General features: G+C 31.3%; 3 protein-coding genes across 3 annotated transcripts in view; 2 read left to right on the top strand and 1 right to left on the bottom strand.

The window, feature by feature from the left end:
- Nucleotides 1-14,979, bottom strand: part of LOC123700467 (rabankyrin-5) — a 47,363-nt gene extending 32,384 nt beyond the window's left edge. The window contains exons 1-5 of the mRNA XM_045647684.1: nucleotides 14,852-14,979; nucleotides 14,434-14,739; nucleotides 13,991-14,171; nucleotides 13,622-13,722; nucleotides 12,368-12,504 (exon numbers count right to left, since the gene is read on the bottom strand). Coding sequence (XP_045503640.1) covers nucleotides 12,368-12,504; nucleotides 13,622-13,722; nucleotides 13,991-14,171; nucleotides 14,434-14,739; nucleotides 14,852-14,855 — 729 coding nt within the window. The 5' untranslated portion in view covers nucleotides 14,856-14,979. The remainder of the gene's footprint in view (nucleotides 1-12,367; nucleotides 12,505-13,621; nucleotides 13,723-13,990; nucleotides 14,172-14,433; nucleotides 14,740-14,851) is intronic.
- On the top strand, nucleotides 2,788-11,849 carry LOC123700493. The gene is made up of 3 exons (XM_045647728.1): nucleotides 2,788-3,135; nucleotides 7,980-8,138; nucleotides 11,041-11,849. The coding sequence occupies exons 1-3, from the start codon at nucleotides 3,090-3,092 to the stop codon at nucleotides 11,298-11,300; spliced, it is 465 nt and encodes a 154-aa protein (XP_045503684.1). The 5' UTR covers nucleotides 2,788-3,089; the 3' UTR covers nucleotides 11,301-11,849.
- A 3,141-nt stretch (nucleotides 14,980-18,120) lies between the features above and the next one.
- Nucleotides 18,121-23,943, top strand: LOC123700484 (protein NipSnap). The gene is made up of 6 exons (XM_045647713.1): nucleotides 18,121-18,314; nucleotides 18,432-18,614; nucleotides 19,732-19,900; nucleotides 20,410-20,543; nucleotides 22,562-22,695; nucleotides 23,353-23,943. The coding sequence occupies exons 1-6, from the start codon at nucleotides 18,259-18,261 to the stop codon at nucleotides 23,499-23,501; spliced, it is 825 nt and encodes a 274-aa protein (XP_045503669.1). The 5' UTR covers nucleotides 18,121-18,258; the 3' UTR covers nucleotides 23,502-23,943.
- The last annotated feature ends 1,728 nt before the right edge of the window (nucleotides 23,944-25,671 follow it).

Raw genomic sequence — 25,671 nt, 5'->3', positions numbered from 1 at the left:
ATACGGCTTTAAATTTTATCTCCTAATGAACTCGTAAATATTTTTAGAAGAGAACAATTAGTCAGAGATATATAAACATCATTAATTGAGTTTATTGTGAACTGTGACCCCCCTCATATCTTCTATTTGGGTAGTTAAATCTTCTAATTTATACTTATATTATATCTGTACTAATCAAACATGAATTTTCAGGAAAAAATTAGCAAAAAATTTTTGAGTAAATTTGTTGTTTTAAGTATTTTTTGCATGATCACGCGCCGTCCCTTCGCGCTTAGTATACCAATAGTGGGACAGCCTGTATATTATCAGGCTAATACCAACAGGAGCGGAGCAATAGGGGTGAAACCGCGGAGCACAGCTAGTGTAAAATAAATTCTGTCTCTTGGATGCGTTATCACGTCTGAACCACCGAATTGATTCGCATGTATTGATGGAATATAATTTATGGCGACTGCAAAATGTAAAGGGGATGAAAAAAAGTATGGAAATTTGAAATGAGAAACGGCTGCAAGCCAAAAACTAGTATTTTTGATACTATTAGCAAAAAATAATAATAAGCATGTTTAAGTACCAGTTCTAAAGGGCTACTTATGCAATTTATAAGTACTATAATAGTAAGGATTTTTGATAAAATACTCTTGAAATAACATTCCCAATGGAAAAAAAATCATTTCATATTCGGCCGACTATATTAATGCTAAACTTTTAACCTAACATTTGCGTGCCAATTTATTAATTAAATTCTAAATGTCCTAATTTATAAATTGTCTGGAGACACGACACGACCTAGACGCACACTTTCATTAAAACTATAACAGAGGCAATTTAGGTATTAATTTATATCACTCCACCTAAATACTTTTGCTGTAGCCTGTATATACCTAATGCTTCTAAGATTACGGTAGATAAAAAATGCTCTTTATATGTATAAGATTTATACACGTATTATGGTATTCTGAGTATACCTAAATACCAGTAAATAAAAATAAAGTCCATGTATAAAGCAAGTAACACAATTCTTTGTCTGATTCATTGGATGTTTCCTACAGGAAGTATCTATATATCACGATTACCAGAAGGTTGGCGCCCTTTGCTTTATTACGGACAGAGGGATACAATATTTTACTCTAGTAGGGTAGATTTTATGACAAATCTTTATTGCGTAGTAAACTCTGACAATTAGAAAAATGTAATTAAACAGCTTGATGATAAGAAGGCAAACATAATGACTTAATACATAATATATGAATATTCCGTGCTACAAATAAACAGTGCACTGATATTAATATTCGTAACAAACAATCCAAACTAAAGGCTGTATTTGTTCAGTTTTCCTTACGAATTTCGTCGCCAAGAGGTTTGTGACCTCGTGGAAGGGTCATTGTTTGGCGAACGGTGTGTCACTTTATTCTGTTCGACACAATATGTCTGATATATATACTGCATACATAAAAATCCTTGAGACATATCCTCGGTTTCTAACACAACAAAGGACAAATCCTACGTTTTTTACGACGCTTTACAGTAAATGATTCCTCAAAGAATTCTTTGTTCTAACTAGCCTATACGCAAACACGAATTTATTTTACAGAGTTTTCGAGTTTTATGAGAGCAAATCTTTCGGTTGGATATACAGTTGGATATGAAAGTTCAGGGACCATATCATCTCAAATTGTAATTGCTAATTTTATGTTGTCATTAAGTCGTTTCCAAGATATCATCAAATACACATCTAATTGAGACAGATAAACTGCAATGTTCACTACAGACGAACTGCACAGATAAAAATATCTTAAAAAGCGAGACTATCATAATGCAGATAAAGCGCTCGTGTGACATAAAAAATTTCGCCAGATTGCCCGATCACGTGGCCACATTTTATAAAGGATGTGGATACTGATATCATGTGAAATATTTCACAACCACACGTTTTGCAATAAAACACTACTCTTTAGTGGTTAAAGTTTAAGGTTTTACATTTTTAATTTATGGTAGTGATAAGTATATTCATTTAAAAAACAATTATTATATTATAACGTAAATTTTATTTTATTGCTAACACAGATGTGAATATTTAAAATTTACATTCCGGTATCCAAAAAATATATCCTTGATAAATATTAACTAAACTATAAATCACAACAGCTAGATTCAGCTCTACCTAGAGCGTCTACAAATCCTCGTTAGCTAATGTATTAGTTTTTGCAGCCAACAATGTATCGATTCTTGTTAAAGAGACATAAACCAAGGTGATATTTTTTCATAGATTCATTTCACTTTGGCAAACCACACCTATCAAAAAAATTTTAAAAATAAACACAAGTAAACTCTTCAGTGCGCTTGGCGCTTGGCGCTTGCCAATAATTTTGAAATACATCTACCTTGTTTTTGATGCAATTGGAGAAAGAATTATATTTGAATCAAAAATGTGCAAAGACATCATAAACAATATTTAGTAATAATTACACCAAACCATCATTAATTATTAGTACTATGTACTTATCGTATTCTAATTAGCCATTGCTATTTGCTGCTAACAAGCCGACAAGAAAAGTCGAAGCACGTCGAAGGCAGTCATAAAACGCAAATGTAGAGCAGGGCTGTAGTTGTCAATAATTAAATTTATTATACATCTATAAAACTATGGGCGGGATATGACAACGGCCATTATCTATCGCATGACGTAGGCATTGATAAAAAACAAAACAATGGCAAATCGTCGGCGTAGTGTAACAAAAATAAAATTCTTTAGCGGAGCGCCAAAACGCGATTCAGTAATGCGCCGGCGCCAGCATCGATCGCGTGAATCACCACCAGCGCGCGGATCCGAGAGCCTTATTCCTTTGATATTTAGACAAGACCGTTCCACTGCTGGCTTTACTTCCTGTGAATCATGACTTGAGCGATTTCAGTGGGTCGAAGCCAGCCGAAGCACATGTAGCAATATGCGCCGGGCGCGCGACCGCGTAAGTCGGCGTTACACACTTAACGCAATTTCGACACTTAAAACTCGTATGCGGCTTTAATGCAAGTTTGTTTATTTGATTTATGGATTCTAAGAGCATTTGAGTGGCGAACCGTGTTTTACTATGGAGTTGCTCTTACGTTATCTCGTGTTAACATTGTTTTGGAAAAGTAAGTATTATTTGTGAATTTTTGTGACTCTATTTTTTTATGTTTAAGTAGGACAGTGACATATAGCGTAACACATTTTTATTGTCTAACGGACATCAATAAAATTGAATTCTAATTAGTATTCAAGTCAAATTTTTAAGTAGGAAGAACAACACTACAAAGACGGAATTAAAACGTACTATCAAAACTTAAACTGATATCCTGTTATTTATTACTGACCTTGCTGTGATGTTAATAAAATTGTAAATATACACATTCGTTGTATAAATTCGATGTTAATATATTATATGATAATATGTTTTATTTGTTTAAATTCAAACATAATTGCTGTTTACTTTCGGCTTCACAAAAGTACGCGCGCGAATGTTGTTTACTTTCAACGAATGAAGGAAAATTAATATTTTTATGGTAGTAAAAGTAAATTTATTCCAAAACTGTTTAAACGGTGAAACTTAATTTATTTATTCTCTAATTAAGTATGTACTTACAACAAGTCTTATATTCGAAACAAAATATTATATGTACTTGATTTTATTTGATTGGTTCTTTGTTTCTATCTGGATATTAAATGATGGATGTTTCAGTAAAATATTTTTAGGACAAAATACCTATAAATTATTACAACACAGCTGTTATAATATTTTATTCTTATTTTTTTTTAATATTCTACGTTTCAATCAAATTTTATTTTTGAAGTTGTCACAAAATATTTGTAGAGACAATTATTAAAACTTTTGAAATTGACTAAAGAATGTAATACACGAATAGTTGAAAGTTAAAAAAACACCAGACAGCAAAGCAATTAATTAAACGACTTGATTAAATTGGAGACAGAAATAAATGGGGAACCGAAAGGAAAAGCCAAAACGATGTTTTTTTATTACAATGCAAAACGTTTACATATTAGGATAGAACAAGATCTAATTAAATTAAGTTATTTTACGTTAGTAAATAAATTGATTAATAAAATTCGGTAATATTATGTAGATCAGAACTTATCCTTTTTTCGGTAGAACAAAATTTTGGCTGATAAGATAAGACTCGTACCTATTTAGCAACTTTTCCTTTTTGTTTCGCATTCCAATTTGGTTATGGTCCGCCCTACATTACAGTGAAATGTTCACAAATCAAATTACATATTTGGAATAAAATTATTTTTCATTGTAAATTTTAAACTTAGGTACTTTTGTTCTTTCAGTACAAACCATACCAACTGTTTTGATTAGCATACGTTAATTACTTAATTGTTAAGTGCTTTCATCAATATTTATCATCATAGTTTACTGGAATATGGTAGACATGGTCTGAGAATTATAATATTAAAAAGAATACATTATACGGTTATCGAACCGGGTGTAATACAAGCGTGGCATAGATTAATCGATGTTACTTGTTAGAATATAAAAATAACACTTTAGCATCTGTTTTGAGTCTAGTCTTATGCTAATATATGGTGCTTATGTTAGTAAATTATAACTATAACATTATAACTTGGGATTAGTTTGCTAAAACGTGGTTATAAAAGTTCGAGAGTTTACCGACAAACCGTAACAAATTTTGATTGAAATGTACTAGTAGCCAGTAGGTACCTAGTATTTTCTAGGGTTTGTTTTTACGCGAGTATTATACATTTAGAAATTAAAGACTTTTTAACGGATTTTAAACGCGATTTATTCATTATAATATATAGTAGGTACCTATTTAGTAGATATTATTATTTATTAATGAGACGTATAACATTGTATTTTTGCGTACAGAAAACTGAAAATTGTATTACATTGCACTTGATAAAGCATATCAGTAGCTCATTAACAATATTGAACACAGTTATAATAACAATGTTAAATTTTAATATAACCAGTTCAATAGCTGCATAATAAAATATCGTTTGAATGTGTGATGATGCCAAATTAAAATAACTCGATCTTTTTTGTAGAGTTGTTTCAGGTATTTTCATTTGTGACATCAGAAAAATTATACTACTTATAATTTTCGAAAAATACATTAATTTGCAATATACATCTATCTAGAGTATATATTTAATATTTATAGCACGTAAAAAAGCCAGACTAGACCATGGATCCGATCTGTTAGGTTAGAGGGATATTCTTCTGATTAATACACAGTGGATATAATTGAATGTTTTGGTGGTTTTGGGAAAAAACCCCATTATTATTTATTTTGCAAAGCCTACGAAAATGGTCAATATAATACAGTGTTAACTGTTATGGCCATAAATAGAGGCATAATAATCGAATTAATAACCTCACAATCTATTGCAATGCTAGTAACATTCATTATTATAATAATTAAATTCAAATCGAGCACGTCCATCGAATTAATAAAATGATATCGTACTTGGGGCCTACACAGGGAATACGATCTTCTTTCAATGGAGTTTGACCTAGCATTTCAGGGCTTTGTCATTTACCAACCCACATAATTAAATATTTATTCAAATGTATATATGTTACCGGAAATGTATGAAATCAAGGAATTGTATACAATTCCTAGGAAATGTGTACAATTCCGATACCACTTAGGAAATGTATAAAATATTGTTTAAAAAACTATTTAATGCATGCATATCCTAGGAAATGTATAATCTTCCTAGGAATTGTATACAATTCCTATATCGTAGTAGGAAATGTGTAAAGTAAATGCTTTCTGTAATAAAACACGTTGTTATTTTTTTTATTATAGCTCTTATTGATACAATCTGTCTTATTGACTGTTACCCAGTCATACCGTAAAATTGTAATAATATTATGTTCATATTATTATCTTCGATCGTTCGATCTTCGTCGACGGAGCCCCGCTTTGCGGGGCTCCTATTACTGTGTAGTTTTTTTTAACAAACTTAACCTAACCTAACCTAACGGCTAACCTAACCTAAACCTAACCTAACTTTGAGGGCGAATATCTCGGCTATTTTTGATTTTAGAGAAAAGTTGTTCCTATAAAACATGCTTATATAAGCGTAATCTTTATGATAAAACAATAATAAAAAGGTGTTATTTAATGACACCAACTCCATCAAAATTTTTTTAAGTCCTGCGCCCCCTTTGCTTTAGTCCAACCCTTGCCTGCGACATATCAATATCTTAAATGTTTTACATTTCCGATAGCTATTTAGGAAATGTATAGATTTCCTAGGAAATGTGTATAAAATAATTTATTTCACACATTTCCGTACGATTTTAGGAATTGTATACAATGACGGATTACATACATTTCCTGTAACATATAGACTTATACGCTTCCTTTTTTATTTAATTATTTACATTTGTGAAGAAATTATAATTTTTGAATAAATGTGTGAAAAATATCATCATATCGCACCTTCGGTAGAACAAGGGCATAATTGTCATAAATTGCCAAAATGACTTAAATATGCAGAAATGCTTTAAAAAGGCCCTTTCAACTGGAGGGACAAAGACATTCGTTTAATTCCTACAAAAAACAGCCAGATTGAAACAGTGGCGTTGTCATTTTGGCGCTATTTTGTTTCTCTCTTGGCGAGACAAAGTCTCATTGGTTAGTTGTGCCATCGGCGGGGACTGAGCTAGCTGTCACTTGGAGCGCTAACGTCGTTTATGTAAATATGCCCTATAATGTTTTTGATTTCTGGAACGACAAGGCCATATCTGTCACACTTATGCCTAGTTTACGATTTAAAAATTGGGAGGACAAAGTCGTTCAGACAATTGTGCCCTTGTCTGTCCAAGATTTGTTATACTCCATGGTCTTAAAAGTAACATTTTATTCCGATAATTGCTGTAGAGAGCAAAAAAACAAGTTAGTTTTTTAGAAATTTAAACGATAGGACTGCCAATCAAAATACAACAAACATACCCTCACACCCACAAATCTATCCTCAAAAACTTTCGAGTTTACATAATAAATAATAATATTAGTAAGATATTTATTCGTAAATAATTATTTTTCTTTTTCAAATTTGTTTTTGGAATGTATTATTTTGCTGTGAACACATTGCCTATAAAATCGATCATACATAAATTAGGGGACCCAGCATAAAGCCGATGCCGTCCATTCTGGAATGTAAAACGTGCAAAAAAAGCTGGCCCAATATCAATATGCACTCCGGCAGAATACATAAGCCTTATAAAAAATGCCACGAAAAAGGAGGAATTATTTAATGTCAAGGAATTGAATTATGATTCTTTCTTGTTCTGTTATCTTAATATAATATTATTCCAATTTTTAAAGCGATTCCAAAGAATTTTGCTAGGAAACATAATAGTTTCAGATTGTTGAAGATGTGTAATGGCTGATTAGTAAGTTTTGATCTCTATTTTTGTGATAAAGTACTGCGGCTTTCTAAAGTGTTTAAGAAAATAAAACATTTATACAAAAAAACACGTTATTATCATTCCAAAATTATTAACTTAAAGCTTTAGATATGGCCATATTTACAAATTAATTTTCTTGTTGGTGGAACAAGGGCACAAATGTACACCTACTTAAGAAAAAAATATTATTAAAAAAAAACTAGCAGTTTTTAATATTTGTAAACGATACACCTAAAAGAATATAGTATATAGTTTATGTCATACAAAGCAGAACAACCATAAAAAAATTATTATCATAGCTAGACCACATTAAGTACTACAAATATCTTAAAATGGCTCTCCTGTAAAATTGCAAAAACTGTAATTGTGCCCTTGTTCTACCGAAGGTGCGATATGTAAATTTCAACCCAATTCTAATGACACAACAACCTTATTGGAATATGAATAGATTTATAATAAATCATTTTTCATCATATCTCGCGACGATCCTACGCAATCGATTTAATATTCATATTTTTATAATATTTTCAGTGTCATCATCGATTCGTTGCTACATATGTGTGCCCGAACAAACATACGAAGGTATACCATTATGTGAAACCTTCGACGGCAGTGACAGATACCTGGGTGATTGCGAACATTCCACTATGTGTTTTAAGAGAGAAACCTCATTAGATTTAGGAAATGGAAGTAAGTACTAACTAACTCATAAAATAACTATCAGTCATTATCGTCCTGCTACAATCTACATTATATCTAAGCCTGTTGACTGAATATGACTATGTCCAGTATCTATGGCAGCGCTAAGAGACAAATCTATATGCTCATTACCGTAAAGAAATATATTTTAGCCACAGTTGGAGCGACCTTATACGTCGGAGGCAAAGTGTGTCAAATGTTGCTAAATACGCGATACACCTAGCACTTAAAAGGTGTTATGTCAGTTTGTAACAGTCTGCATGATTAACTAAATGTTTTTTAATCTCAATTAATATTCATATGATTTTCCTTGTGTGAACTAATGTTTCCTTTTTTAATTAAAATTATTCCAAATTAAATATAATTGCTACAGAATTTTATAATTAAACGAGGAAAATTGTATTTTGTCCTCATATGTACTTATAATTTTGTGTTCAACCATTTGCGAAGAACGAAAAGCAATATGAAAAATATATTGCTGCTACACCCAATTATATAGAACCTCAAATTTTACTCTAAAATTATAACAATTACGAATAAAGTTATTTCTTTTAAAAATATTTACACTGTTTCGGAACTGGGTAACCACATATTTAAAATAAGCTTCGTAAAACAAAAAGACAGTGTTTCATTCGATTTGATTGGCATTCCATAGGTTTCATGCAGAACCCTTGTATGTAGGTACATCGCTTACTCTTACATTTATGATGATTTAGGTACATCATTATCCTACATACAATTAGGTCAACTGATTACACTAAGAAGCCGACACACATGTCGCAGAATGCAAAGACGGTCAATTAGCGTAATTCGTGAAATCATTGCCGAAGCTCTTTACATCTGACGATTTCAAGTATTTAATATCGAGTTTCAAAACACATGTTAGAGTATCGTTTGTGATTTAGCCGGATGGTTTTAATATTTTGTTTTATATTATATTTGGCACAGCGTTATGTACTTACTGTAATAGAAAATCAATTAGCAATAGTAAACGCTGCTAATAGAAGATGACTTTTAGCAGCACAATTAGTGAACTAAGTAGGTTCAATTATCTATGATGTTAAATAACACGTTTATAAAAAAGAAAATACAAAATACATACATTTTGATAAATGATAGGTTTTTGAACCGAAATGATTATCGACAGTTGTTATAGAATTAGATAGATTGGTTTGTAATGTTATTCGAGGAGAACCGTTAAACCAGTTTTAATCCTGTTCAAAAATGTATAATACCTGTGCGAAAATTTGACCTCTATGATTTCTTAAAACCTCAGAGCCTTAAAACAATTTGGTCATTTGACATTTTTCTTAGTATAATATAATTCAGTACAATATTTTGTTCTACCTACCTGCAAAATAGTGATTATTCTTCAGAATACCCACTCAGATATTTGACATTTCGCTCATTTTATATGGAGTGCGTTGTTTACTATTTTATTAGCGGTCCGCCCCGGCTTCGGCCGTGGACCGTTTACATATTATACGTTTACGTTTTCTGTCCATAAGAACCATCCTCGTATTTCAAGGAATATTATAAACAAAAAAATTTAACGAAATCAGTTCAGCCGTTCTCGAGAAGCGCGAGAGAACACATTTTGCGAATCATTTTAATATTATAGAAGATTTATATTATGTATTAAGACGAATTTTATGCAAATGGAAGAAACTTGTTCCCACGACACAGGGAATCCTAGTGTGGGAACAAGGGTTCTTATATTGTATGTATCATATTATTTTGGATAATAAAATTATTGATTTATTTATTATTATTATTGAATCTTGAGCGGATTTTAAAATACAGTTGGAATCGTTACCTTAAATCTCGTTAAGGTATGCTCTATAATAAAAACGAAAACAATACAGAAGCATTCCTTTCACGGACACTATGTCCTAATTAATGAATTTAACTATGTACATTAATTTATCATAAAGTACCTATTAATAGTAATGCTACAATGTATTGTTTTCCGTATAATGGAACAAAGCTTTATTGTAGTTACTCATTACTGGGCTTACACACTTCGGTAATCCTGCGGGAAGTTAGAGGAAACTCATCGGCTACTACCATTCTGTGATCTGTGGCTACTACCGTCTAGTTAACTGTTTTGTTATAATTAAGGGAAATTAAATTTAATTTACGCGTATTAATAACAAGAAATAGATTTAGAAAAAATTCTTCAGACAACAGACCATTTATGCATAAATATTAAATTTTACCATTTTGGTGTTGTTTTACTTATAGCGCTTATCGTATTTATAATATGTAAAATTTCTATCATAATATTATGTGTAGTAGCAGTATTTCAGTTTTCCATGAAATTTATGTGAACCTTGTTTTCAACTAGTTATAAACAGACGCGTGGTGCACTTTAATGCATGTACCTAACATATTATGGTCCTTTAATTCGAGGACATGCAAATTTCCTTATGATAATATTACATAGGGATAAAATAAGCAGACGATCAATATTGCATTATATTGAATACAATTCAATTGTATTTAAGCAGACTAATTAAAGTATTCTGTCCACGACCACACCACGACTATCAAATTTATTTAGCTTTATGGAGACTAATCAAGTTTATCATCCCTCCGGTTTATTTACGTTTACGACTTTTTTTTTATGATTAGACGTTATGAACTTAATATCTCATATGTTTTACTTTATATTTATAGCCAAACAAAAAATGAATTAAATCCTACTTGGTGGTGGTATACATTATATATACTATTCATTTGTAACGTTTCTTGAACCAATTAATACGGTCTACTATATGAAGATCTTTCACCAAATTCATCATAAAATGCTATCAAAGACTTATACATATATACATTTTTAGTTCTTCAACAATGTAAACGTAAAAATACAATGTAACGTTTTCATTTCCAGAGTCGGTTGTGTCCATATCTCGAGGGTGTGCTGCGCAAACAATGAGCGGTAATCAAGAGAAAATCAACGGCAAATGGACACCAGTGGACACCATTTACGAAGTCTACAAAGATGGTTGCCAAGAAGTTCCTAACTTGTTAGACAGACCCACAAAGACTTTAAACTGTTACTGTCGTGGGGATCTTTGTAATAGCTCGTATCAAAATCAGTTAAGCTACTTCTCAATGCTGTTAATCCCGTTGATATATTTGTTACGGTAGGCACGGGATGGAAAATTATCTTTAGGACTGTTTAAATTATTGATTCTTTATGCCATTGGGCAAATATGGCTCGCGTTGTCTCCTCATTTCACATTCTGTATTTTCTTTTAATTTAAGTAAACGCTTTATTATATGTTAAAAGATACGTAAGCCATCGAAAGTTGAGGTTTTTTATTATCTATGAACAAGTCACTTTGACGAAATACTTTTCTAACGTAAATATAAGACATAAGTGCTCTCAAATACAATTTTAAAGAGTAATGAATCCAAAGACATGTGAAAATGTTAAGCATCACACGAGCTTTATGAACAACTACCTAGTCATAATCACAATTGAGTTAGGTTATTAATAAAATTATTGTTATGTTAAATGCTCTATACTGCCAAGGATATAGTGTTTATAAAACATTAGCTGTAGCTTGTACGTTTATACCTACAAAACTTTATGTCGTATGTTTTACTTCTATGTGTATGTAAAAATTTTAATATTTAATGATGTTGTCATTCCTCAAGTCTTTAGATTTAAATACAGGATAACTTATTTGAAAATGTGTTTTGTTGTTTTGGTACATAGTATAAAAAAAAATTGTCGATCGAGTTATGCATATATAATTTTTAAGCTTTGTATTTCAACTAGTGAAATAAGAAGTAGCATAATCGATATTTTCCTGTCCTTACGTGTTTTTGTCTTTAATTTGTCACATTTCTATAATCTATTGAATTTTACACATTACCCTCTCCATCAGTACGCAAATTCGTGCGATGCGCACGATACGAATCACATCTCTTAAAAAAATTAAAATCGTATATCTACAGATGTTATGTTATCTGTATAGAGTAAAAAAATATCAATAGACAAAGAAAATATACCAAAGATTAACTACTCCAGCGGATTTGGGGCGAACAGCTAGTCAGTACTAGCTGATAATAATATGTATCTATCCATATCTATTTGAGTTTTATCAACAAATCACAAAAATTTTCTATAAAGGCATGCACACACAGCATGGTATTTAACAATTTATATACCTATCAATCACCTGAAAATACAATAAAGGTGTACTCACATTAGCGTGATTTTCGACAAGGCACAGGAACACAACATCCTCACGCAGCAAGCGGACCGCGCCGTGCAGCGGTTGCGGCGTTTTGCTCTTTAACATGCGGTAGAGGAGTGCTGAGGACATGTGCGCGAAGTCCTCCCCTGTATAACGGGACAAATATTCAATTAAAAATATATATGTACAACTGGAAACAAAATACACACAGACAAAACAGAAGTCCCTACTTTTGATTGGGTAGTTCGTCAAAAATGACACATCCTAATGAACCTAAATAGGTAAAAAGAAAATATAATAAACCTACGTATGCAATCTAATTTGATAGCAAAATATAAATTGTTTATCATAGTAAAATTTTGTGTAAATACACACACACTCACACACAGAAAAATGTGCATAAAAAAATCAAAATATGTATTATAATGAATTAGGTACATTAGGTACAAGGTTCCAAAATTAAATATCAAAATCCATAGACAATATAATACTATTATCATTTATGAAGAAACAATCATCAGTTTATGTGAAATTATCAGCATTATCAGTAAAATGCACAGAAATTGCTCTTACTTCCAAAACAATTAATTATCATTTTGCAATGCAACTAAATTAGTATACTCACCTAACTATAGATATTATATCTAAAATAACTGAAGTGATAGACCAAATACTCAAAAAACAGTTTCATGCATTATCACACTATAAAGTATTATGGAGGATTATACTATTATATAATTCCAACTGAATATCATACTTAACCAGTTAATTTAACAGGCACCTGGTAAGGCTTTGATGGATGTTTTCGGGAAATTGTGCATAATATGCTATGTAGCATTTTGATTATGAAATTAATAATTTGTATTTAATCAATTGGACCGCCTGATTAGCGCATTTGTTATGCGTGCATATAAAAACCAATGCACAACCGGTCCTGGTTTTAATTCCTTGTCGATACAAAGAAAAACAAATCTTGATCTGACAGGATGCAGAAGGCTGTTTACCCGCTTTTCCCAAAAGAAAACAGATCAGTGAAACAGGTTTATGAATCTGCCCCTCACTCCACAAGGGGACACAGGACATCACTGTAGCATCAATTTTATTAATGTTTACCAAGCAGTAGTTATAATATTAAAAATAGTTCATAAGACATCTGGTTTCCATAACCCAAGCAAAAGCTTAGTATGGGATCAGATTGTGCTGGGTTTGAAAATTATCCTGAGATATTTATTTATTTATTAACATTAAAACAAAGTAATATACCTGTGAGATCATCCCAATGTGCAGAAATAAGGCCAGAACAGTGTTCTTTTAATGCAGTGGCACCAATTTCATCTGCTGCTGAGTAAAATTTGACACATGTCCTGTAATAAAAAAAATAGAATATTAAAAAAAAACAAAGGCTATGCTATTAAGTATCAACTTAAATTCAGTTTAAGTACATTTTATAAAAGTCTTAGGTTACTATAAATCAAACATTAATAAAATTTGAATATCATAATATGTACTTGTAAAAGTTATAATTATTGTTGTGATGCACTACCTAAGTGCCCATTCACATTTGCCCTGTTTTATAATTATTATGGGGTTGTTATTAATAAAAAATTAACAAAATTTGCACATAATACACACCTTACACCAACAGATGCAATTAGGGCCTGTTCACACTTGCCAACAAGGCCATATAGCTTGAAACTTGCAGCTGATTTCATCAACTGAAGCGCAAAGGAATCCCCTCTTGATAAATCCACCAAATCTGTGTAAAGCCACTTGAGAAGAGCTGACCCAACATCGTCGGGAAGAGATGACCAATCTGTAATATTTTTAAAAACAGTAAGTTTTAAAGGAGCGTGAATGATATGGCATTATAATATTTTCAACATGATGACATTCAAAGATGATTATGTTAGGTTTAAGCATACTTCTACTGATAATAATTATAATAATTATTTCACAATATGAAGTATGTATTTATCATCAGGGTAATCAATTTGTATTAAAAAATAACTAATGATTTATTATTGTGAAAAAATATTTTGACTATACAAATTTTTTTATGCTACCATAAAACTTACCTAATTCAGATTGGTTTTTCAGTGCTTCTTCATTCCAATCATCAGAACGAGCATTTAATACAAACTTATGACCAGGCATAGATTTGTTCTGTAGTTTTATTGCGATATCTGAATATGTTTCTCTTCCATACAACGAAGAAACGGTCATCAAAAGTCTCGCTACAAAGCTAGTTTCACTCAAGTCGCCGGCGGACGCCGCAGCGAGGGTGTACTTCCTCTCTACTTCAGCGCAATGACTTTGCAGTTTCCCATACTCCTCCTTCAGCAACGCCAAATGTTGCTGAAGTTTCGTAACTTCGCTTGATGCTGCACAAATTATTATCTTATTCACTTTCATAAACTAGTCAGGAAACTAATAACAACGCCCACTAAAACAAGTCTATCAGGAATGTAGTGATCAAATTTCACATTAACTTACCCATAGCGAAATTAATCCACCAACTTCGTTGTATTTGTAGCCCTTCTTATTTTTTATTTATTTTCTTAATTTATTTATAACATAAATTAATGACAAATAAACGAAGACCATTTATTATTGACACTTCTGCTGATTTGACAGCTGACATTTGACAGGGGACATCAATGATCTTCTGACAAGCCATATTGCCATTATAAATAAACCAAAAACTACCGTTATATAAGAATCTGTGGGCTTAGATCATTAGAGCGTTTTCACATTATCCGATCCGATATCGGATATCGGACGCCGATAGCCGATATCCGATAACGGATACAATTTGCCCTTTCACATTGTCCGATAAAATCGTTCCGATATGTGTTCCGATATCATCATGAGTGTTGCCAGAAATTTTTAGAGAAAACTAAACTAAATTGCCAGTTGATAAAAAAGGTATAATTAAAAAAAATTCAAATAGTTGTACATACACATTTAAAATAAATACGTTAAAAATAACAACTTCTAAAAAAGAAAAGTAAAATGTAAAAAAGATTTTATATCATTAATTACTGCATATTATTATATTTAGATGTGCTTTTTACTAAATAGTTTTGATATCGGTCATTTGTACAGTATATGTTAACACATTATAAATAATATAAATTTATATCAATACCTACTACAACCTAGTATTAGTTAATAGTTTTAGTAATACATATTAGTAAATACCACGTAAATATTTCAATAGCAAGACGTACCTAGTCATTTAGTCATTTTTTCACTATACATATACTATAACTATTTATAAAAGTTTATGTAGTACCTATGATAAATTTATTAAGTGATACAATCTTTGTTCACATTTTCTTTTCTTTTTCTTATTACACTGTAATATCCTAAAATAATATTGTCACCCATTCAAATATATTTGTAATATGATTGTTGTAATTTCCTGTAAGTAAAGATACATAAATTATTTTATTGTCATAAGCAATTATTTTAGAATTAAGAGTTTTCAAACTTTGTATTCTTTGTTGTAAATTCAAAATAAAAATAAAATCGGTGTGAAATGTGGTGTGACATCTCCTCCTTTTTTTGAAGTCTGTTAAAAACAAAGCACTTAATGACAACAATACAATAAACAGCACAACCAACATCCGAGTACACAGTCCGAGTAGGAGGAGGAGCGAGGCAGAATGAGTTAAAATAAAGATGATATGTTTTTGAAGATAGATATTTGAATTTAAGAACGCAATATATTTTTGTTTACTTAAGTTCAGCCAATTGCCGTATATATATTTAATACGGTAATTAAATTAGCTGCCGTATAAATCGTATTTTTAATGCCTATAAATACTTAAATGTGTGTTTTCTTAATAAAAAAAGGTTTCTTTTAATAGAATTCTCTAATGATTTAGCGCCCTATAAGACTGAAAATACACAAACTAGTGCTTTTTTGCTGTTGGTATACTGCCTTTTTGAAAATTGAGTTGGCAACACTGAACATTATCGTCCGATAGCCGCTGGCATATCGGTGACGGCTCCGATATCCGATATCAGACCGGACAATGTGAAAGACAGGTACATATTTCATACCTTTTACTTCCCTCCGATATCGGATATCGGCTATCTGCGTCCGATATCCGATATCGGATCGGATAATGTGAAAACGCTCTACGCTTGTGGTGATACCGATTTTTTTAAATTAATTAATTAATAGAAGTAGAAATAAAAAAGTCATATAAACGAATAAATTAAGCTTTTTATAGGTTTTATTGTTCAAGAAAGTGACAAATATTTGTTTGTACCGTAAAATAAACTGAATAACCCTGTGGAATAAACTTATAGCAATAAACCAATAAACCTTGAACACAGAAAACCTTAGCAGAAAACACATATGGGTCTACCAGAATCTGATGGCATATTTATATTTAAGAAATAAAAGATTTTCATGTGGCAACTTATTTGACAACTATCAAATTGGTTGTCAAATTATTTGTCTTTTTTGCAATTGATGAATAATTTTTAGGATTTTGCCTAAAAATTCTTCGAAAATGTCGAAAAAACCGCTGCGATCACAAGCAAGAGGTGTTGTTTATAATGTGTATAGAAAAACATTCGATGAAGAAGGGTCAAACACATCACAATTTTCAATTTTGAAGATTTTATTGGTAAATTGGACTTACCCGTTTTGATACTTTAAATTAAAAAAGATTATAAGTAATATTTAGGTAACTATAATATTGTTTGTTGATTAGAATATAATTTTATGAAACTTATTAAAGGAGTTTCCAATACGGCTATTCGTCAAGTCCAAGCTGTCCAAGTCAATTTTTTTATGTGTGTATAAGTTAATGCTTTCGAAAATAAAAATAGTTTTATTTTATTTTTATTTTATTTTATTAAAAATTATAAGCAGTTTTGATCTACATTAACATTATATCGATATTTTCACATGGCATACTGGTAATGAATATACAAATATACTTAGGTATGTGTAAATAATAATATGTATTACCTGTTTAATAGTAATATGTATGTTAGAGCGTGGTTGTATTACGTAATTAAATACTGATATAATATTTCTTAGACATCTTTACTCGACCAAAGTCAAGACAAGAATGACTCGCAACTGCAGACGACCGTTATTTATAGGACGATCAAAACAACTATTCGAGTGGCGTGACAGTGTGAGTCAGCGCAGGTGTTATTTGTGTTGTTTTGATCGTTATTTTGAATACGACATGAAATATTATTATTACTCGATAATTAAATGATTGTTAATACTTTTATCCAATTGGTTATTGTTAAAATAATTAATGAAGTTAATCAATTGATTTACTTTTAAAATATAATTTTATGTTTAAATTAAACGCGCTAACATGTATAATTGTATATTATACATGTAAGTATGTACCTATATAATATTAAGCGGATATCTCATTATTAAGTACAGTATTGTCCACTTATGTAATGTGACTAATGATATTGACTGAGGACAAAATAAAAAATAAGCAGTATCAAGATCGTTCAGTCCATTTTCCCCAGGGTTGCACACTCAAAATTTTGATTTCCCTAATTGCCATCAGATTCTGGTTTACCTATAAGTATAACCATCTGTCGACTATCAAAACTATTTCAGTTTACTTCACACTTGCTTCACACTTGGAACCTCAGCTTGGAACACTTGCTTTGTGTCACTTGCAAGACTTGTCAGTTGTCACTAAACTATATTGCTCTGTGGTCACTAAATTATCATTGGTTGAGGTCACGCTCAATAGATGTCTCTTTTTAAACGTAGTCTATTTTCAAGATAACCTTCAAGTGATTTATTTTTTATTGAATAGATAACAAGTCAATATCGAACTCGTCGGCAGATTGTTCCACTGTCTTCAATACAGTAAATTCATGTTTTTAGTGTTGTGAAGATGAATACCTTAAATAGAATTATAGTGTACAGTTCAAGCGTACCAAAAAATGCAAGGTAGGTTTATTTTTTTTAGTTTACAATATTTTGAATTTCGAAGATTGGTAAAGTTTGTATATTTTGTCTTTGGACTTTGAGTGATCTGCAAAGTTTGCAAGTAAAATTTTGTTTTAGATTCATCGCTACGACAAGTGCAAGATTAAATGCCGATGATGGATGGCTTTCGAAACTTCTGGTTCGAAAAATCGAACCTACTAAAGAATCCCACAGTCGTATGCTTAGCGACAAGGAGATTGTATACGCTCTACATACGCACAACATAAGGCCGGATTCTGTGGATAAATACCTAAAAAACTAGTGAGTTATAAATAAGTCAAACAAGGTACAAAGTATCTTGCAATCAACCGGCAAATAATATAATATGGTTATGTAACAGTTTTAAAATAGCGTATATGCCATTTAAACTATATCAACCTTTTATATTTTTGTTGTCTATTCCTTCACACATTGTGTTATCATCCCAAACTTTGACCTCATCAATGTTTACATAAAACTAACAAAAAACTAAAGATATATCACACTAAAATAAACATCTTATGGTGATCTTGATAAGAATTTAGCAATTATTATACCTATTTTGTGTAAAATCATTAATGAAATAAGTAAAACTCAAACTTAACTCAAATTCAACAATAACAAATCGGAAGAATGTTTTTGCATATAGGTCAATATAATCATAAGGAATAGTCAATACAAATAATTGTACCATTTTGAAAATGGAAATTTTTAGTTTATATAGTAACAAAATGCAATCATAGAGCTGTTGTAAATAATTAAATCATCCATACAACTTAATCATCCTATTATAAAGGGTTCTCATGAAGAGAGCTTACTACCTATAGAAATGTCAAATGATCCTATGAAATTTCCTGTCTTTAAGGGCCCTTAGTAGGTGAACCCGGCAAAATGGACTGTTTTCTATGAGCTATAATTAAAAATATTGAAGTTTTTTCGCACTGAAATTTCTAATATGTATTACGGAACGTATGTGTGATGGGATGACTGTTTCCAAAACATGATTGGAAAAATTTTGCTCGATAAAAAAAAATCCTGAAGTTACCTCTAAAATATCATATAAATGCTCATTACAACCGTATTTTACTATAATATTTCGTATAAAATCACAAATACATAGGTTTACCTTCTCGATTTCGTGACTGTTTTAGATTTAGAAAATACTAATTATTTTCATTCACTTTTTGATAAAAATGTGAATGGCGCTTACGATTTTTAGTTTCGAGCATGTTGATTCCATACTAAACGCGGATCCCCTCACCGCTTACCTCAGGCCCGAATAGCTGAATTTTCGCTGACCGCCTAAGGAAAGTTTTACTTTAAAATTAATATATTACATTTTAAGTAAAGGTAAATAAAAAACACAGGTCATTTCAAACACTTTATTGAATATTTCCAGTAAAAGTTCCGTAGAGTTTGTGGAATCTCGTAAACCTGAGTTGGGTTGTGAGCTTGTCGGATCATGGACTGTTTCCGTGGGGGATATGGACCAGGCATTGCATTTGTGGCGGTATGTTGGAGGCTTCGAGAAAATTGACAAAGCAAAGATATTGTTTAGAGAAAATCCTGTAAGTAAATAAATTAAGCAAAATATTATGTTAAGTTTCACACAGTTATTATTACTATGAAAAAAATACAATTAGTTTGTGGTTATAGTATTCTTTTTTAAACAAAACACACTTGATAATATTAAAATATTTACGATTGTTAGTGTTAGTTACATATCACAAGGAAAATAAACACTGCACAGTGAAAATAATTTATTATTTATGAAATTATATCAAAAAAGATAATATCTCTATATTATCTTTTATAAATATGAATAACAAACATCCATCCTCACAAACATTCACATTTATAATATTAGTAGAATATGCCATATGTTATTTTAGAGAGGATACTGATCCTGCTAACTAGCTTGTTTTACTATCTATAGACATAAAACATTAGAAATAGAAATAGAAATCGTTTTATCTTAGTACTTAATTAATACACAAAACAGAAAAAAAAAGATAGTAATGGAGGCAAAAAGGACTCCCCGTCAGCAAACATTAAATAAATCAACTCTTTTGAACAGGAATACAGAGCATTAGAAAAAGAGAGAGGCAATTTCGTGAGGTCACGTCATCTCCAATACCTTCTTGCCTTCAGCTTCTGGCCGTCTGGTGAAAAACGAGATCCCAGCAACATCTATGAAATTAGATCTTACAGGTAATTTTTTTTATTTATGACATATATGCCTATGTCGCTCCTGGTGGATTACCATGATGTCTTATAGCAGTATTATTTCCAGTATGGAAAAATGACTAAACTATGTAGGTCATGTAGTACCATCACTTTCCCATATTGGATATAATACTACTTTAAAACATCATGGTAACACAAGAAGAGCTTAGTAATTTAAGATGATGAAAGTAAGTAAAAGAAAGAGATAAACTTGTGTTAATTAAAGAATTTTCATGGTTGTATCAATACAGAAACCTTACGTCATTATAATATATGTACTTTATATTAAAATATATCTCTATAAAATAGAGTATTATGTCATCTATACTTCTATACTAATATTATAAAGAGGAAAGGTTTGTATGTATGTATGGTTTTCACGCATAAACTGGACCGATTTTGATGAAATTTGGCACAGACAATCTTTAGACCCTGAGAAAGAACATAGGCTATCATTTATTGCGAAATATGTACCACGGGCGAAGCCGGGGCGGACCGCTAGTGTAAAATAAATCTGCTTTCACTATTTCTCGCTTAAATGTGTTAAAATGTGATAACATAAACATGTGTTGTTCATGTTCTTAGAGTAGCATTATGCTTTGGCACACTGTTGAGTAAACAGCTTAAAGAATTATGGCTTGAAATGATTATATTAACTTAAACAATTGAAATGAGTCTACTGGCAGCTGTTATATGATCTATGTGTTGCTGCTGTGATGTGTTGAGGCAGGTCATTTAATTTTTATTTATACAAACTAACTGTTTGTATAATTTGTTTATTTATTGTGTATTTTAAAATATCAAAAAACATTCACTATCTGTATGATATTTATTGAGGCGAATGATAGCCACCAGTATAATCGCATAATTTATATAAGCAGTAAAAGTGTCCTATGAACGCAAAAATATTTTTGTTTTTAAAACATCTGCGCAAAACACGCTTCGTAGTTCACAAAAAATAAATAATACGAGTTGCATCGCAACGCGGCGCGGCTAAATATACAAATCTATTTTAAGATCAAAAACTTCCGATGACTTGCAATACAGATGTAGATACAATATTCGACAAATAGTGTGATTCTAGTTACACGGAGTTAAATACATATATGTATTGTTATTCCTATATTATATTCAATAAATAATAATCATGATCTTAAATATTATTTAATGTTATCTATGTTGTTAACTATGTAGGTATAAAGTTCAACAACCGATTTTGATTAGGTACCAATTATAGATCTCACTCACTCTCTCACTCTATAGTATAGATAGGACATGATAGGATTTTTTGAGAAAATATTTGAAGCTGGATCATGGATGACAACGGTATAATAAAATAGTATAACACAAAACATCGTTTTTTAAATTCGAAAATCTTGAGTACATACTTTCAATTAGAAAAGTCTCATCTTTACCAAAAATATAATAAGTATATTGTGTTGATGAAAGCGACACGTCTACGGTGCATTTATATCAAACGAGCGAATATTATGATCATTCTATCCCCACTATATCTAATTTTTTTAGGTGTAAACAGGCGTAGAACATTCTTTCGTTGTTCTAAGCAATAAAACGCGTCGTAAAAATAATTTAACAATAACAAAAATAATGTCTAGACAGCTAACTAAGCAGTGAAACTAATCTAATCTATCGCATTAATACTTTTATAAACTACTTTATTTTTGTGTATTATTCAAATAGATATTGGAAAAGATTTTGAAATTCACGTTAAATGTCTTAAAGACCAACCATGGCTAGTAAGCATTGCTTGTAAAAGAATACTGAAGGAATTAATTAATGAACTAATGCTTTTTCCACAGCGGCATTCTCAAATCTTTTCAATTAAAGATAAGGCATAAATAAAGAGCAATGCAGTATTAGTAGTACAATATTACAATAATTTATTATCCCTTGTTCCTTTATCTTTTGATGGGTACGCAATACAAATTGCCCGAGGTATTATCGTTATGACCAAGAATGAATATTCTAATATTGCTTTGCAGTCTAAAACCTGGTACAATGATCGAGTGGGGCAATAACTGGGCGCGCGGGCTCACGTACCGCCGCGCTAAGAACGAGGCCTTCGCTGGGTACTTCTCGCAGATTGGACGACTTTATAATGTTCATCATATTTGGTGTGAGTATGCAGTACAGTTTATACTTTATAGCATATTAGCTTTCCGCCCGCAGCTCGCCCCGGAAACTATGCTCTCGTTCCCGTGGGATTTCCGAGATAAAACCTATCCTATGTGTTAATCCAAGTTACCCTCTATATGTGTGCTAAATTTTATTGTAATCGGTTCAGTAGTATTTGCGTGAAGGAGTAACAAACACACACATACACATCCTCATAAACTTTCGAATTTATAATATTACCCAGTAGGAAGGAAAGGAATACACTGTCTTGTTTTTTTTTTATTTGAGCATCTTTAATACAAGTGAAAAATATAGACTGCAAGTTTTGTTATTTAACCAATTTTATTTAGTAAAGAATGGTCATTTAAAGCTTCATATAATCATTTAAAGAAATCTACGGTCAATTTACTTTATGAGCTCATAGATGTTCATTAAAAATTTATCAATAACCCGTTTCTTTAAAATGTCATATCCAAACTCAATAAAGGGCATATCCTATAAATTATCATTATATATAACCATGGTCAATTCAAGGAGGAAATTAATAATAAATAAACAACAACATTGCACTTATTAATCATTTATTTCTCGTAATATAATCAAGCGTATATTAATATAACTATATGTCCCACATTTAATAAAAAGCATTATCTTCCAGGCTACAAGGACCTGCAAGCCCGTCGGGAAACGCGCGAGAGCACATGGCGGAACCCCGGATGGGACGAGTGTGTGGCGTACACCGTGCCGCTCATACGTGAGATGCACTGCCGCATCCTCGAGCCCACGGAATTCTCGCCGACAAAGTAGACCGACACCACGCGCCACTCGCCGCAGCTGACCGACACGTGACACCGACGTGGCTGGTCCGCTGCCCAACTGACCGACGCATTACATCGACGCGACGGATCCGCTGCCCCACTGGCCGACACGTTACACCGACGCGACTGGTCCACTGCCCAACTGATCGACTCATTATACCGACACAACTGGTCTGATGCCCAACTGGGTGACACATTACACCGACATCATTTAGTCTGCTGCCCCATTAACCGAAACATTACGCTGGCACGCACTATTGAAGTTAACTGAATGATATTTAATGCCGAACTAATTTGCGTAACGTAAACCATTTTAATACCATAATAACGGCGATTCTGTCACTTTTTCATCAAAATAATTGTACAACAAAATATGCGTTGTTGTTTGGTGATTCTTTGTAGGATACATTTTAGTTTTTACCTTCTCATAATTATATTAAATTATTCATTAAAAAGAATATTTTTAAACTTAATTTCGATCATGCATTACGTGAAAAAGCGAGGCCTATACAAAATATTTAGAGAGATTAATAAATGGTATATAAATCATAAACAACCTATTTTTGTATAATAAGAATAAAATAATACTGTGTTCCTTACATTTGTGACGAATTAATAATATTTTGCATCTGCTACTACATTATTATCAGTTTCTTATAAAATATGTAATATAATTTGTTTTAAACGCACACGCCACACCTTTTTATGTTTTGCTGCGCACTTAAGAATATTTGAGAAAGTGTTCATTAATTTGTAAAGAAAATTATATGCTTCGATGATTCGACGATGATAACTGGCTTTTATAAACGACTGTATCATACAACTTTATAATCTAGTTAAGTTTCCTTTCCTTTAATAACGAATGGTTTTCCGTCAAAATGAGTGCGTGCCTACGGATAAACTATGGAGTGTAAACTCCATAAATATGAAAATATAAATAATGCTGCCAAAAATGTTTACAAAATACACTACCTACATTTTGTCTATTATATGTAGATCTTTTAATCGTGTAGTTTTTGATAAATTACGATTTATAATAATTGTAGAATATCACGTAAAATGCAGAACACAGTTCATTTTGCACGTCATACTAAATTGCTAAGTTTTATCTACGTCATCAATTATATTATTATAAAATTATTGCAAATTACACAATATTTTAATAATTAATTAATAGAGACTTTTTATTTTGCATGCATTGTGTAATTTATAATGAGATAAAAAAATGGATGTTGGCCTGAAATCGGTAAAGTTACAAAATATTACCAAAAACAAATTTTATGTTCACAAAATTCAATTATTGTAAATATTTAGCGGAAACTGCTGACAGTCAGTTAATATTCTCTAACAACAGTTTCATGAAATGATTTCATCATTTAACCGCCATGTGGCTTATAAGTCATGTTTTAGCATTTAAGTAAAAATAAAATCATTGTATATTATGTAACGATAAAGTAGATATAGGAGTTATTTTACATTTTTTATTTTGTTTGTTATTTCAATAAATGGAGCAATAAGCCATCACTATATTTACATAGACTTTTATATAGTTTACAACTTCTGCATTGAGTTATGAAAATTCATTAAATATGTAATTTAATGCTTCAATTGTTGTTTTATTTATATCCTTCACTACGATTTACGAGTGTTCCTAACATCTTATACTTGGCGTCTGGCGATACTTAACTACATATTGTATAGAAATTGAATGAGGATAAGCAAAATAAGTCTGTTTGGATAAGGAACTGAAGTGCAGAATATCTTTTTTTTATATGTAGCTAAGAACCTGTGCGCCACAAGTCACAACCAATAAAGCTATCTGTCAACACCCTTTTTCTCGGGAAAATGTTACCTACGTGTGGAGGTATCGAGCTGAAATTTATATTGAATACTCAAGTCTACGGTCCCTTGAAGCTGTGAAAATGTCAAATTAATAAGCTAACCATGGAAATATATATATTTCCAAGTATATATTATATTTCGCTAACGCAATCAAAAGATAGGTACTGCTGCAAATTTACGCAAATTTCGACATTCGCAAGGGAATCAATACCTACAGGGTACCTAGTACCTACTTCCCGTGTACACGAAATATTGAAATTTGGTAAAAAGCAATGCAGAGATATTGGAAAAATAAATATTTTGTAATCTAAGAATTG

This window comes from Colias croceus, chromosome 19 (assembly GCF_905220415.1).
Source record: "Colias croceus chromosome 19, ilColCroc2.1".
NCBI classification, from domain to species: Eukaryota; Metazoa; Arthropoda; class Insecta; order Lepidoptera; family Pieridae; genus Colias; species Colias croceus.
This window is presented reverse-complemented; position numbering and strand designations above follow the sequence as displayed.